Source organism: Sebastes fasciatus, chromosome 2 (genome assembly GCF_043250625.1).
Source record: "Sebastes fasciatus isolate fSebFas1 chromosome 2, fSebFas1.pri, whole genome shotgun sequence".
Lineage (NCBI taxonomy): Eukaryota > Metazoa > Chordata > Actinopteri > Perciformes > Sebastidae > Sebastes > Sebastes fasciatus.
The window spans coordinates 30207687-30220186 of NC_133796.1; the positions used below are offsets into that span (position 1 = coordinate 30207687).

General features: G+C 38.5%; 1 protein-coding gene across 2 annotated transcripts; it reads right to left on the minus strand.

Moving 5' to 3' along the window:
* Positions 1-249: 249 nt before the first annotated feature.
* Positions 250-10266, minus strand: lipca (lipase, hepatic a). 2 transcript variants are annotated; one of them, XM_074618216.1, is made up of 9 exons: positions 9982-10266; positions 7827-8011; positions 7337-7516; positions 7058-7175; positions 6728-6961; positions 4562-4804; positions 3727-3841; positions 3106-3324; positions 250-973 (listed from the first exon to the last, which is right to left on the minus strand). In XM_074618216.1, exons 1-9 carry the CDS (start codon positions 10061-10063, stop codon positions 859-861), a joined length of 1491 nt encoding a protein of 496 aa, XP_074474317.1. In that variant the 5' UTR covers positions 10064-10266; the 3' UTR covers positions 250-858. The 2 variants fall into 2 exon arrangements, with proteins under 2 accessions (XP_074474317.1, XP_074474324.1); XM_074618223.1 differs by having other exon boundaries at positions 7827-8005; positions 9982-10264.
* Between the last annotated feature and the right edge of the window lie 2234 nt (positions 10267-12500).

The following is a 12500-nucleotide window of genomic DNA, read 5'->3' on the forward strand; positions in this document are numbered from 1 at the left end:
GTTTGTGTGTAACAGCAAAAGGTAGTATTATGATTGTTCAACAGGTCTGAGTTCATCTCACACTTTATGTTTAAGACATTTTTTCATTACACCATAAAAGTTAGACATTCAGGGAAGCGATGACATGTCCAATTTTGGAGCTTTCTCGACAGGACAGGATGGTCTGACATGAGCTTGAGTTTACTCAGCTCTCTGTGATTAAACCTGCCTCATACAGACGTTAAAATACAAACAAACCACAACACAGAATAGAAAAGAGTATATTTATTGCTCTGGTTTGAGTTTGATTAACACTTGTATATATATATGATGTTTCTGGCAAGACTAACGTAGGTTTTTAAATAATGAGGTTGATAATTTGGCATAGGACACACAGAAAAAAATACATTTACACAATTTGGAATTAACGTCATCAAAAGGTCATTGAACGTCCGACTCTGTGTTCACTGTCTGTTTGGTTAACATTTGAATTGGCAAACTTTCAACTCTTCATTCCACTGAAAGACATTTTGTATGTAGACAGAAATGTAAATATGGGCTGGTTCTTAAAACTACACTGTGTAATACTTGGCTTAATGATTTTATTACATAATCAAACTTAAAGATGTTTCTGTAACTTGTAAACACAGTTTACAATAGTTGTTTTTTGTTTTTTGTTTTTTAGCTTCAGTTTCCCAGAATTATTTAATTTAATGTCACTTATATTTTTCACTGCCACATCTTTCAGACAATTCATATTTACTCCCTAAATCTGCACAGCCACACTTTGAGGAGTTAACAGACTTTCATCTAATTGTGGCCATCCATCAGACATCCTCAGTCCGTTGAACAGATTAATAAGGAACCCACACGAGTCTATTAGTTGTGCTTTCTTCTGCGCTGTTTTTGTTTGTCTTCTTTACAGCGAACAAACACAGTATCTTGTGACGCTTCAACACGCTGTCCATCATCTGTCTGGGCACAAAAAGATGTCCTACAAAACAGAAACAATGTAGTTGACGTGGTGCTGTCAAACAGAAAGAGTGTGAACAGAGAGAGCGGTCAGTCCATCATGATAAATGATTCAAATTGTGTGTGTGTGAAATAATCCACTAGGTGGCATTACAAGCCTGTGATGGGGTAAATGTAGAAGGCTTTTCTGCTGTCAAGAGTGCAACATGTTATTGTATCTGCAAACGAGTACATTATTCTTTATCGAATGTGTTAATGTGTATTTTGTGTAATTAGTAGGATTTATAACTTGGCACACTCAAATAGTACATGATATGTGACAGCTACTTTAAATATATACATTTAACAGTAATACTCAAGTAGTAATAATCCTCTAATACTAATAAATACAGTGAATTTACTCATCTGCCGTTCTTAAGTACAGTTTTGATGTACTTTTTCCATTTTATGGTACTCTATAGGTCTGCTCCACCACATCTCTTGTAAAGTGAGATTTTCCAAACAAAATGTTTCTAAAATATGATGCACAACCATCTCTTCAAAGCACTTACTAACTGTAAAAGGACATTTGAAAAAAAATGGTCGTAATGTTGATTATATATGGTGTTTGCAGTATTTATAAGTCACATGACTAATTGATGGATTGTGTAAAAAGAAACTAGAAACGCTGAGGCCCAGACAAATAGACAACATTTGGGGAGTAAAGCATGGTGTGTTGCGGAACAGTTGTGTTTAATTTTGATGAACTTGTGTCTGAGCTCCCACTGGTCTGCACCAGAGCTGCACGATTTTGAAAAAAATATCTAATGGCGATTATTTTTACTGATATTGCAATAGCGATATGATTTGCGATTTTAGAGGGTATGATAGTTTTTACATCATTATTCTCATTTTCATTGAAAAACATATGATTGAATGATTGTGTGGTTTTTGCAGGGGTCTGAACCAAACAAATATGTTTTCTTAAGTCTGTAGAATATGATGTGTAGGCCAGGACATCTCTGCATCATGACAATATTTAATTTAAAATGCTATTTTGACACAAATTTCACCTTTGAAGCATCAGTAGGCAGAACGTTTTTGGCATCATTGGGCAACAATTCCATAATAACCTTTCAGCATATTGTAATTCAAGTGTTCTGAGAGATAACTACACTTCTGCACCTCCTCATGGCTCTGTTTTCAGGCTTTAGAAAATCTAGCACGTGACGGGAGATTTTGGCCAATCACAGGTCATTTCAGAGAGAGAGCGTTCCTATTGGCTGTGCTCCGGCTGGTGGGCGGTGCTTGGTATTTCCTCAACTTGATCTCAATAAGGCTGCCGAGTCACAAACCTTCTCATTTTACAGCTAAACAGTACACTACAAGATGTTTCTGAAAACACTGGAGGTGAGAAATAGGCATTACAGTAACAGAATATTGATTTGTGTTTGATCAGCGCTGCCTAGTTTGACCGTTTGATCAGAGTTCGTGAGTGATTGGCAGCTGCTCAGAGATGGCAGACTCCAGCTCGACTCTGATTGGTTGTTTTCCTCCGGTCTGTGAAATCTTGCAGAATCCATTAGGAGCACCGGAGGACACAGAGGCACATGATTTTTTTCAGATTGCCTGTCTCATGCACTACTGTCAGGATATAGTGACTATACTTTTTTTTTTTACTATTCGCTCCATTTCGACCCACTGCAGCTTTAACAAATATTGTGATTTCCTCCTCATCCTACGATTTCAAAATTGCAGTAGGCCATACTGCAATTTTGATAAAATTTTGATTAATTGTGCAGCCCTAGTCTGCACTCTGCTGTGTTTGCATTCTCAAATAAGAAACTGATATATTAAACTACCAACAGTGTATAAATTTGTTAAAATTAGCTTCACTTTTACCACCTATGACATTAAGATGCTGCTTACATCTTAATGCAACTGTAATAATGATCCATTATTGAAATATATATAATGATATACAGTGAAACTCTGAAAGGGGCCATTCTGCATTAACGATACTTCTACTTTTTATACTGTTTTGTTGATAATACTTCTAAACGTGTACATTTTTTGAATGTAGTGAATGGTGTAATGAACGTTTGTAATGGAGTATTTTCACATTGAAGTATTGCTACTTTAAAACATCTGGATACTTGTAAGGTAGAGCTGTACCTCTCCTGCGTCTCGCCTGCTTTGATGCTGATCCTGCCCACAGTCAGCAGTGGGATTCTCCTCTGGCCGCCCCAGGGAATGATGTTATGAACCCGGTTCCACACGTTCTTCCACAGAGCCGGTCCCTCCCAGTGCAATCTGAGCAACATCAGATCCCCTAAGTCTCTGTCCAGGGTGATCAGGAAGGTGTAGGTCTTATTCCCCGATACATTTCCAGTGCTGTTAGAGTTTAAAAAGGAAGACAGAGGTGAGATTATTACAGCAGAAAGCATCTTGCAACAGGCTGACACATTTCTTTATTACAAAACAAAATGATGGTCTGCAACTAAAGCAGGACAGCACATGAGATTTCCTCTTCTTATACTGGTTTGGCTCTTTGATACACAGAACATGAAGGATAACACAGATAGGGAATAGTGTCTTGAATAAATTATTCACTCCATCATCCCCATTTATAGATCTCTTTCATGCAGCAGCTCCAGTTGTTTCCATGTGTGTCAGCTGCTTTCTTTCTTTATAGGGCTGAGAGCACAGCTGCATATTGCATGTGTCAAAGGCCCGAGTGCACCGAGCGTAGATGTGATGTAATTTAAGCCTGATGGGAGGTGGTACAGTACTCACACGGTGATGGGGAGGTCTCCACTCTCCTCCTTTGTTCCAGTGAAGGAGATGGTGAGAGAGGGCTCAATCCCCTCCATCTGGTTGACCAACTGGATCCTGAACTGGTAGTGATAGACTGCAGAGAAGGAACCGGAAACAAGAAGGTGCTAGTTTTGATCTTTTCATGGGATATTGTTGACAAAAAGAAATATATAAACCATCATCAGACTTAATTAAATATTAAATGTCATTGATTTATATGTCATCGCCTTGTGCATCCGTCTCAGATGATCATTCAAGACTGTACACACACAGTACATTGTAGAATTATTGAATTTGCATGAAAGACACACAGCACTGTTGCTCTATAGTATACAGTATGATATATGATATAATGACTACAGATATATAAATGTATCTTAAAGAGGACAAATTATGCTTATTTTCAGGTGCATACTTGTATTTTGGGTATGTACTAGAACATATTTACATGCTTGAATGTAAACGCTTAATTTTTCTCGTAGCGGCTGTGCTGCACCACCGCTTTTCACCCTCTGTCCGCTCTAACTAGCTTTGTTTGAGGGTGTGCCAAAATAGCCGCTAGGCGAGTATTATGCAAATGTGTTACTTGGTGACATCACCATGTTACCGAAGAAAAGGCGGGACTTCAAGCGAGGTGTTTCAGGCGGTTCAGGAGCAGTGTTTCTGTGAAGGAGAGTAACTCTCTTTGGCCTGGGCTTTGTAACTTTGCAGACCTTTTACATGCCTATAAAAACTATATAACACACTAAAGGATAATAGCATAATAGGTCCCCTTTAAGGCCGTTTGGTTGAAATGACGAGGACAAACACATACGTTTGTAAGGCATCCGAGAGCGTGTGTTCAGGTAGAGCCTCTTGCTGGCGCCACTGCGAACCTTCCTGATATTGTAGCCCAGTGTGTTGCAGCGATTCTTCCGACAGTCCAGACAGATGCCTTTGTCAAAAGCACTTTTATCCCTGCACCTGTATGCCATGCTCTGCTTGTCTTTATTCAGCACAGAGTCCATGAATAGATGGACGGACCGCTCATGAGCACATTTGATGGTCTGCTGGAAACCTATGGGAAGAAATTTTAAAAAATGGTGGACGTTTAAAACGTGAGACATTGACAGATCAATTCCACACAAAGTATTCTCCTGTGCATTGAGAGGCGGTGGAGCATCTTAATCATATAGTGTCTGACCATTATTTGCGGATTGACTTCATTATCACCAAAGCCTGACATCTATCAGACTGTCCTGCTGTCATGTCTCCTAAAAGCGTCTCATTATGTGTGACACTGGTCTTCTCTGGAGGCCTTTTCTCTGTGTAGATTCTTGTAGCCTGGAGGCAGCTCAGCTCAGAGGGATGGACCGAGCGGAGGAAGGCACATGTTGCTAATTAACTCCCGAGGATGACAGATGCTTTAATGTGGCTCTCGCTGTCATATTATGCGGATGTGTTTTGGATTGAGAAGCACCATAAATCCCAGAGCCACTTGTGTTAGACTGGAGGGAATTAAACTCAGAACGAGAAACTGTCAACAAGCAAAAGATGATGAATCGGTGCCCAAGATATTCCTTCTGAACCAGTGTTTTGAGGTGGCAAGACCAATTAAGACAAAAAAAAATGTTATGATAGAGCAGAGGAAGAGGCAAACCAGTAAGCGGTTAAGCAGCAGAACACATTTTCTCTACAGATGCAGGGTTGTAAATGGCACACAGAAAGCGGAATATGGCAAGTCTGTTCAGGCCTGAATGAGAGCAGCACCATTACATATCACTTTGAAAATATAAATGGTGTTCCTGAGAAGTAACTGTAATGGTATTTTTGGTCTGGATTTGTTTCAGACTATTTGTTTCAGAAAAGATGTAGAAATGTTAAAAATATTTAGGTTTGGTCTCATCACAATGTTCTTTTTTCAGGTGGTGTGCTGAAATCACTGAAACCTAAATGCCGTTCTCAAGACACTGAAATCTTCAAATATTCTACTCCTGTTCTGTAGATGACTTTTTCTAAAGTCAGAACTGTAACAGTGGGTTACAGTTAGTGCTGCAACGGTTCAATAAGCCCACGCTTCGGTTTGTATTGCAGTTTTTGGGTCACGGTTTCGGTTCGGTTAGTTTTGCACATTAGGGAGAAGAAAAACATAAACATTTCTAACATGTTTGATCTCCAAAATATATTAATAGATAAACTGATTGATTGATTGATAGTAATAAATCATATTTCTATATTATATGAAACCAAAGTAATAAAAATAAAGACGTATATAAGTGATAATTGCCTCTTCTATGTCTCTGGCAACTCGTCAAATAACTAGCAGGCCTGAATTTAGTAGTGGTGCAACGGTTCAACAATCCCACGATTCGTTTTGTACGTCATTGAACGGCTCGTTTTCTTTTTGCGGTTCGGTTTTGCATCCTTAGTTACAATATAGATTATTCAATTGTGATCTACTGGCCAGGAGATGTTCATGGTTCTCAGAGGTTGAATTGTGATCTTTCTGGTAACTGTGGAGCTCTCTGACGCCACCGTCAGGATAAAGTTTCTACTTTACACAAGAAATATCAAAATCCACAGTCAGCTTTGTACTAAAGATATTTCAAAACTAATGGCTTCCTGACCTTTTTATAGCATCTCCATGAGGCCAAATCTGTCAATTTGTATACAAAAAAATGTGGAAAAGAAATATATATAACATGGAAATTTCTGAGCATATTCAAGGTCCCCAGAAGATAAACCTCCTTGTTAACCTCACTCTCGGGGCTAATTTGACATTTTAGCCTCACTACTGCAATAAAAAGAACAGGAAGTTCTTTCTGTCCAACACTTTTTATATATTTTAATGTGTATTAAACATTACAGCCTCTAGGGGCCACTTGCAGGGCTTTAGATTTTATTGTCCCCAGAGGACCATATTATATAGTAAGTACATATATGTATTTTTTTTTAATATATTTTCATTTTCTAAGGTGTTGTAGTGAGTTCTTTATCGTACCGTTGAGCCCGTACTCGGATACGTGCTCGTAAATGCTATGCAGGTCACATCCCGGTTGGAACTCTCCTCCGTTGGGGTAAAAGTCATAATGTGCCACAGCTTGCTTGATGCCCACGCTGAGGCCCAGACGCTTCTGGGTGAAGGTGTGGATGGCATCCACAAATTCAGCATCATCAGGAGACAGTCTGTCTGTGGGAGACATGCCTTCAAACAGCGGCCCCGCTGGGTCCAGACCTGGACAGATACAATCGAGAACCGTTTTGTTACAGAATAAAACACAAATATACTTTAGCAAATTCTATTTGTTTTGGCCAGTGGATTTAAACTCACCAGTTATTCTTCCAATCTTGTCCGAACCTTCCAGATAGCTTCCGGCAAATCCAGATATGTGAGCGCCGAGGCTGTAGCCAATCAGATGAACCTTTCTAACTGGGAACTGGTAGTGTACCTGTTGGGGTTTATGACAGCTATATTATTTAACAATGTAAATGTGGTACCTGCATGGCATTTTTAAAGCTGCCTCATCAGTATAAAAATGCACCAATTTACTTGACTTAATTGCATGATATTTAAAATACAGTGGCCTTCATTAGAGAAATGTCCCCTGACCTGAAGTGACTGCAGCAGGTGAGCTATGTCTTTTCCAACAGTGCGGGTACTCTGTGCAGCTGTGGGGTAGTGCTGGTGAGCCAGGGACAGCCAGTCGGTAATCACCACGTTGACGTTTATTAGACTTGTCTTCAGGACTGCGGCTAACCTGAGCACCCAGCTCTCCATTATACCATCCACCTTAGGAAAAACAAGACACAGTGTAACTCCTAAGTGTTATGGTTTAAAGAACCTTGTCAAGTTCAACTAACTGCACCCAGTGAAAGAAGGTTTAAATATTGATGTGTAACTTAATTGACCTCAGTTTTAAATGGGTCTCTGCAGGCATTTTCAGAGTGTCTCTGCATGTTTACTTCATATATCTCAGGGATTCATATGCAACATTTACATCTGAAACTATGCCAGCAGCAATTCCCCCATACCGGCCCAGAGTTCCATGTTTTGTATGCAGTGGCTCAAGTCAGTGAAGTGGAAGAAAAGTTGACCTTACCGACCACCCGTGAGTGATGATGATGAGGGGATTACTGCTGTTGAATCCACAGGAGGTGAGCGTGTGCAGCTGCAGAGGGTCCAGTGCGCAGTTGTCCTCACCTTCTGAAAACATCCTGAAGGCTGAACTGCTGACGTACGGCTCGTTCAGCCTCAGGACTACACTCTGCTCTGTATCCGCTGCACCTCCGAAATCAAACAGCACAAGAGTTATCTTCTGATGTGTTTACTTTGAGGTGAATGATTACAAATAACGCATGAAAATTCAGTTTCTCTGTGCACTCGAGAGTAGAAGAAATGTTTTAATTTATGTATTGATAAAATTATCAAAGGGAGACACTTCCTGTTGAGGCCCATTTGGATTGCAGGCTGACTAACGCCCTTCCAGAAGCACTTTGCTGTGTTTCCAGGTCATGCAGACCTCTTTGGCAGATGCACACAGATAACACATCACAAGAAGTTCCATCAAGTGAATCTCTGCCAGACTCTTCTCGTAATTTCTTATATAAACTCCTCCTCCCTCAACATCTTTAAAAACCACAGCCCACAGTCACTCACAAACTTTGTAGATCGTCCTCCAAAGACATCTATCATTACGCTTCCTCTATGTTTCATCATTGATTCGTGTCCAGCATATTTGTTATTCTAACATTTTAATGTTAATAATGCCAGAAACCCAGGCGCCTGAACGCTCGGTGATACAGTTGCCGTCCGATGAGCTCTGGTTGCTGATATGAGGAAAACTTTTCCACAGTGAAAGTAATGAAAAGTAATTATCCATCATCCATCATCCACCCCTCTGCTCATTAAATCCCACATTTTCATCAGTGTGTCTCTTCATTTTTATGACTGTTTATCCATAAGAACACGGAGAGCAATTAAAAACAGTCTGACTCATGAGTAACAGAGCACCAGAGTGTGCTTTACAAATCTCACACTGTAATTAGTTTAATACGGTTTCTGCAATAATGTTGAAGAATAAAAAAGAAAACTGCAGCAGTGTTCGCATGCACTGCGGCCCAGAGACAGATTTTTTACTCTGTAATATTTTATATGTTAATTCACCAAATTAAATGATTGTGGGAAAAACTTGGGTGGTATGCAATTTACATAATTAGTAGTTAGTTATTATGGACAAACTCAGCATCAGCAGATTTAAGAAAAAAGGGCAATATTTTAGAAACATTAAATAAAACAGCTAATGTCCAGCAATATTTCTCAACTGTTTGGTTATTGTATCCTCTATATTTTCAGCAACAGCCACCATAATGTCACAAGTCATTCAGCATTCAATTCAAAACATTAATAGTGTCATAATTCAAAACATTTTCAATACAGAATACAACAAGAAGAGCCGTAGAGTGTTGTTTCCATTTCTATTTTAGTTGTTTAAAAGATTTTTTAAAAAGTTTAAACTGTAGGAATGTCAATTGAGTTTTGACTAATGGCAAAAAGTATTCTCTCAGGAGTATAAGCAAAACAAAAGAGGTGTTCTGTGCTGTTCAGTAGATTTTAGACAGAACATTTGATGAATTGTTTGATATTAAATGTATTTTGAATCAATAGTCTTCAAATTAACAATAAAACCAGATAGAACAGGAGATCTGAAAGTTGACACCCTAAAGCTACGAGGTACTGCTGGAGCCAACTGGAGGCTTCATCTTCACAAATACGTGTTGCGCAGCTGAACTTTGTTCCAAACACACAGAAGTTTATTTTAGATTCTAAAGGAGAGAAGATCCCAACATTACCATGGAAAATTTAATTAAAGTTAGATTATTCACAGTACAACTTGGATATATCTATGTGAGGTAATGGTTAGGCTCTAAAACAATAATGTCTTGTTGTAAATACGTCACTCAGCATCATATAATTTCAGATAAAGAATATGCAATATTTTCATTGTACATTTATTGTCACTGCAAATTTGGGAGAAAAAAAAATCAAGTTTAAGAGGATAAAGGCCCAATTTTTAAACTTCAGTTTGGTGCCCCCAGTTTGAAAGCTGTCACCAGGAGCTTGATATTGATTACATAATTTGCTGCTTTGAATATGTGAACTGACAGCATGACATGGCTGATTTTGAGTTGTACAGTTTAGGGTGTCCAGTTGAACCTATGAAACAAATGTCTTTTATCACACTCTTTTTCACTCACCTGCTCTGCTTTCTTTGATTCTCTTCCCCTCATTGAGGTGGTACGTTAACAGCAAACAGCACAGGATTTTGGCCACAGACATGGTGACGCACAGACACTTTGGTTATTCCTTTGAACCAACACTTCTCCCATAGGTGATGCTTAAAATCTTGAGTCTGGGTAATGTAGAGTCTGGTGGTGAGATCCTTTTGTCTGCGTGTGTAGAAGCTGTTTTAAAGAAGCCTCATTGCTGTCAGAGTTGGAAACACTTTGTACAGAAAGAGAGGGGACACCAGGAGTCATGGTTTATGGATAAGGGCACCCTGATTGGCTGGGGGCTGGGTCATGTAGATCGAAACATTGTGAAAGAGCAAAGGTATGAACGGGGAGGGGATCTGCTACAATGAACTGATAGTGACTGAGAGGTAGAATCAGTTCCTTCATTCAAACCCTCTACATGTCCCGCCTATAGGAGTTAGAAATGTCCTTCTATATGGATAGTTTATGTATAGAACTGCCAGTTTCAAGCCACAATTTAGCGTATGGACATGAGTGACTAATGCAGTCCAAAAATTACACAACACCTGTTTGAACAGGTGAAAATAGCACTTCATGTACCCAGTGATCTCAGTCTAACAACATTCTGTATTCGGTTATCTTTTTTGCAACAAAATCAATATACACATGTACTATTACAGTTTCACTGGACTGTTTTCAAGTGTCAGTTTGTCCCAGTCAGGTAAATTATGCGAATAAACACAGCACGCAAAAAAGGTTGTTTGTTGAACAAAACAAATATGAAAAAAAATACTGTCTTTCTAAATGAATACACTGATACTAAGTCGCCTCAGTGCTGGGCTCAAATAGATTAAACTTGCATGAATCAATATCTTTGATATTAACACTGAATCAAACGATGGAAAGGGGTTAACAGAAACACAACAGTTTCCCCCCCAACATACCATCAAACCTACTATATTTTGGTGTCTGTGTATCCGTCAGCTTGTTTTGATATTTTTCTGCGTGTTCATGGACAGAAATAAACTATAGCTGTTTAAGGAATTGTCATTTAACATTCCTGTATTGCTCTATTTTGAAATAAACCAGGAGAAATCTCAATTTGAGTTCTGAATAAATGTCCCATTGACCATAATCTCAAATTATTAGATTAATAACTGATGCTGTTTAAATCAGTATAGGTCCCATTCAATAGTTTCTGAGACTCTTTGGAAATTCAAATATAGTCACTGAGTGTGTGCGATATCGTTATTTAATGCTTAAATCAAATTGCAATTAAATCAACTCAGGTTGTACCATGTAACAGCGTGCTTATATGTTCTTATATCAGCTTCTATGATAAAAGTAATATGAATTATCCAGCGACTTTAAATGCATTTACAACACCAATATTTTTTAAACATTTACCATGGATGTATTTATGTAATATGCCCGTAAAGTTAAGGTGTATTGGTGTTGGATGTGTTGTTTAAGCTACTGGATGCCTAAATTTCCTTCGGGATCAATAAAGTATCTATCTATCTATCTATCTATCTATCTATCTAAAGAACCATCCCACATCAGGTCATTCACATACATATAAACACACCTATAGTTTTTATTGTTCAGGTTTCAGGTGGTACAATAAGTATGAACAGAACAACGATCTCTAATCACGTTCTTTAAAGCCTCATTTCAGTCCAGCAGCAAAAGAGTTAACGCCACAGTTTGTCTAATGTGTGATGTCACAACATCTGCAGAGGAACGGTTTGGAAGAGCAAACATGATGGACCTTTGCTTTTCCGAGAACTGTGTGTGTATATATGGGCATGCTGTTTTGGCAGCCAATCACTGCTTTTATGGACAAATGTACACAAATGTACACAAATGTACACAAATATAACAGTTTATCCAGTTCAGACAAAAAAAGCAATACTATAAATACTACTATAAAGAATGAGAATGAATCAAGGCTGCCATAAGGGTACAAATACACAATTCCTTTTCAGATTAAGGACAAAAAATTGAAGGAATACTTTCATATGAGCATGTACAGTATGGTCCATTAATATGTTAAGACGTTCATAAAGTCAAAGAGACGATGCAATCTGGGGAAGAGCTCTGAAACCATTGAACCGCAAAAATACACTCTTCATCCATTCTCCATGAAGTTATATAAGCTTTTCCAGTCGTCTTCTTTTAAATTTTAATGTTTTTCTGCTGTACTTTCTACTCGTATTGATGGTTGTGTATATTTACTTGGGCGATTGAGTAATGATTTAAGATTTCATTTGTTGAATGAATGCCTTGTCTACTGTATAACAAACTGTTTGTGTGAGTATGTGTGAATGAGTGCGTTTGAGTGCTCTACATCTGTCTTTGTGAGGACTAATTTGAGTCCAATTTAGAGTGAGGACATCTTTGGAAGTGGGGACATATTGGCCGTTCCTCACATCTACAAATGTCTTTTTGAGAGTAAGACATCAAACTAACATCATTTCTAGGAGTGTAGCGATGAGCTTCATGATATCTTTAACAAATAA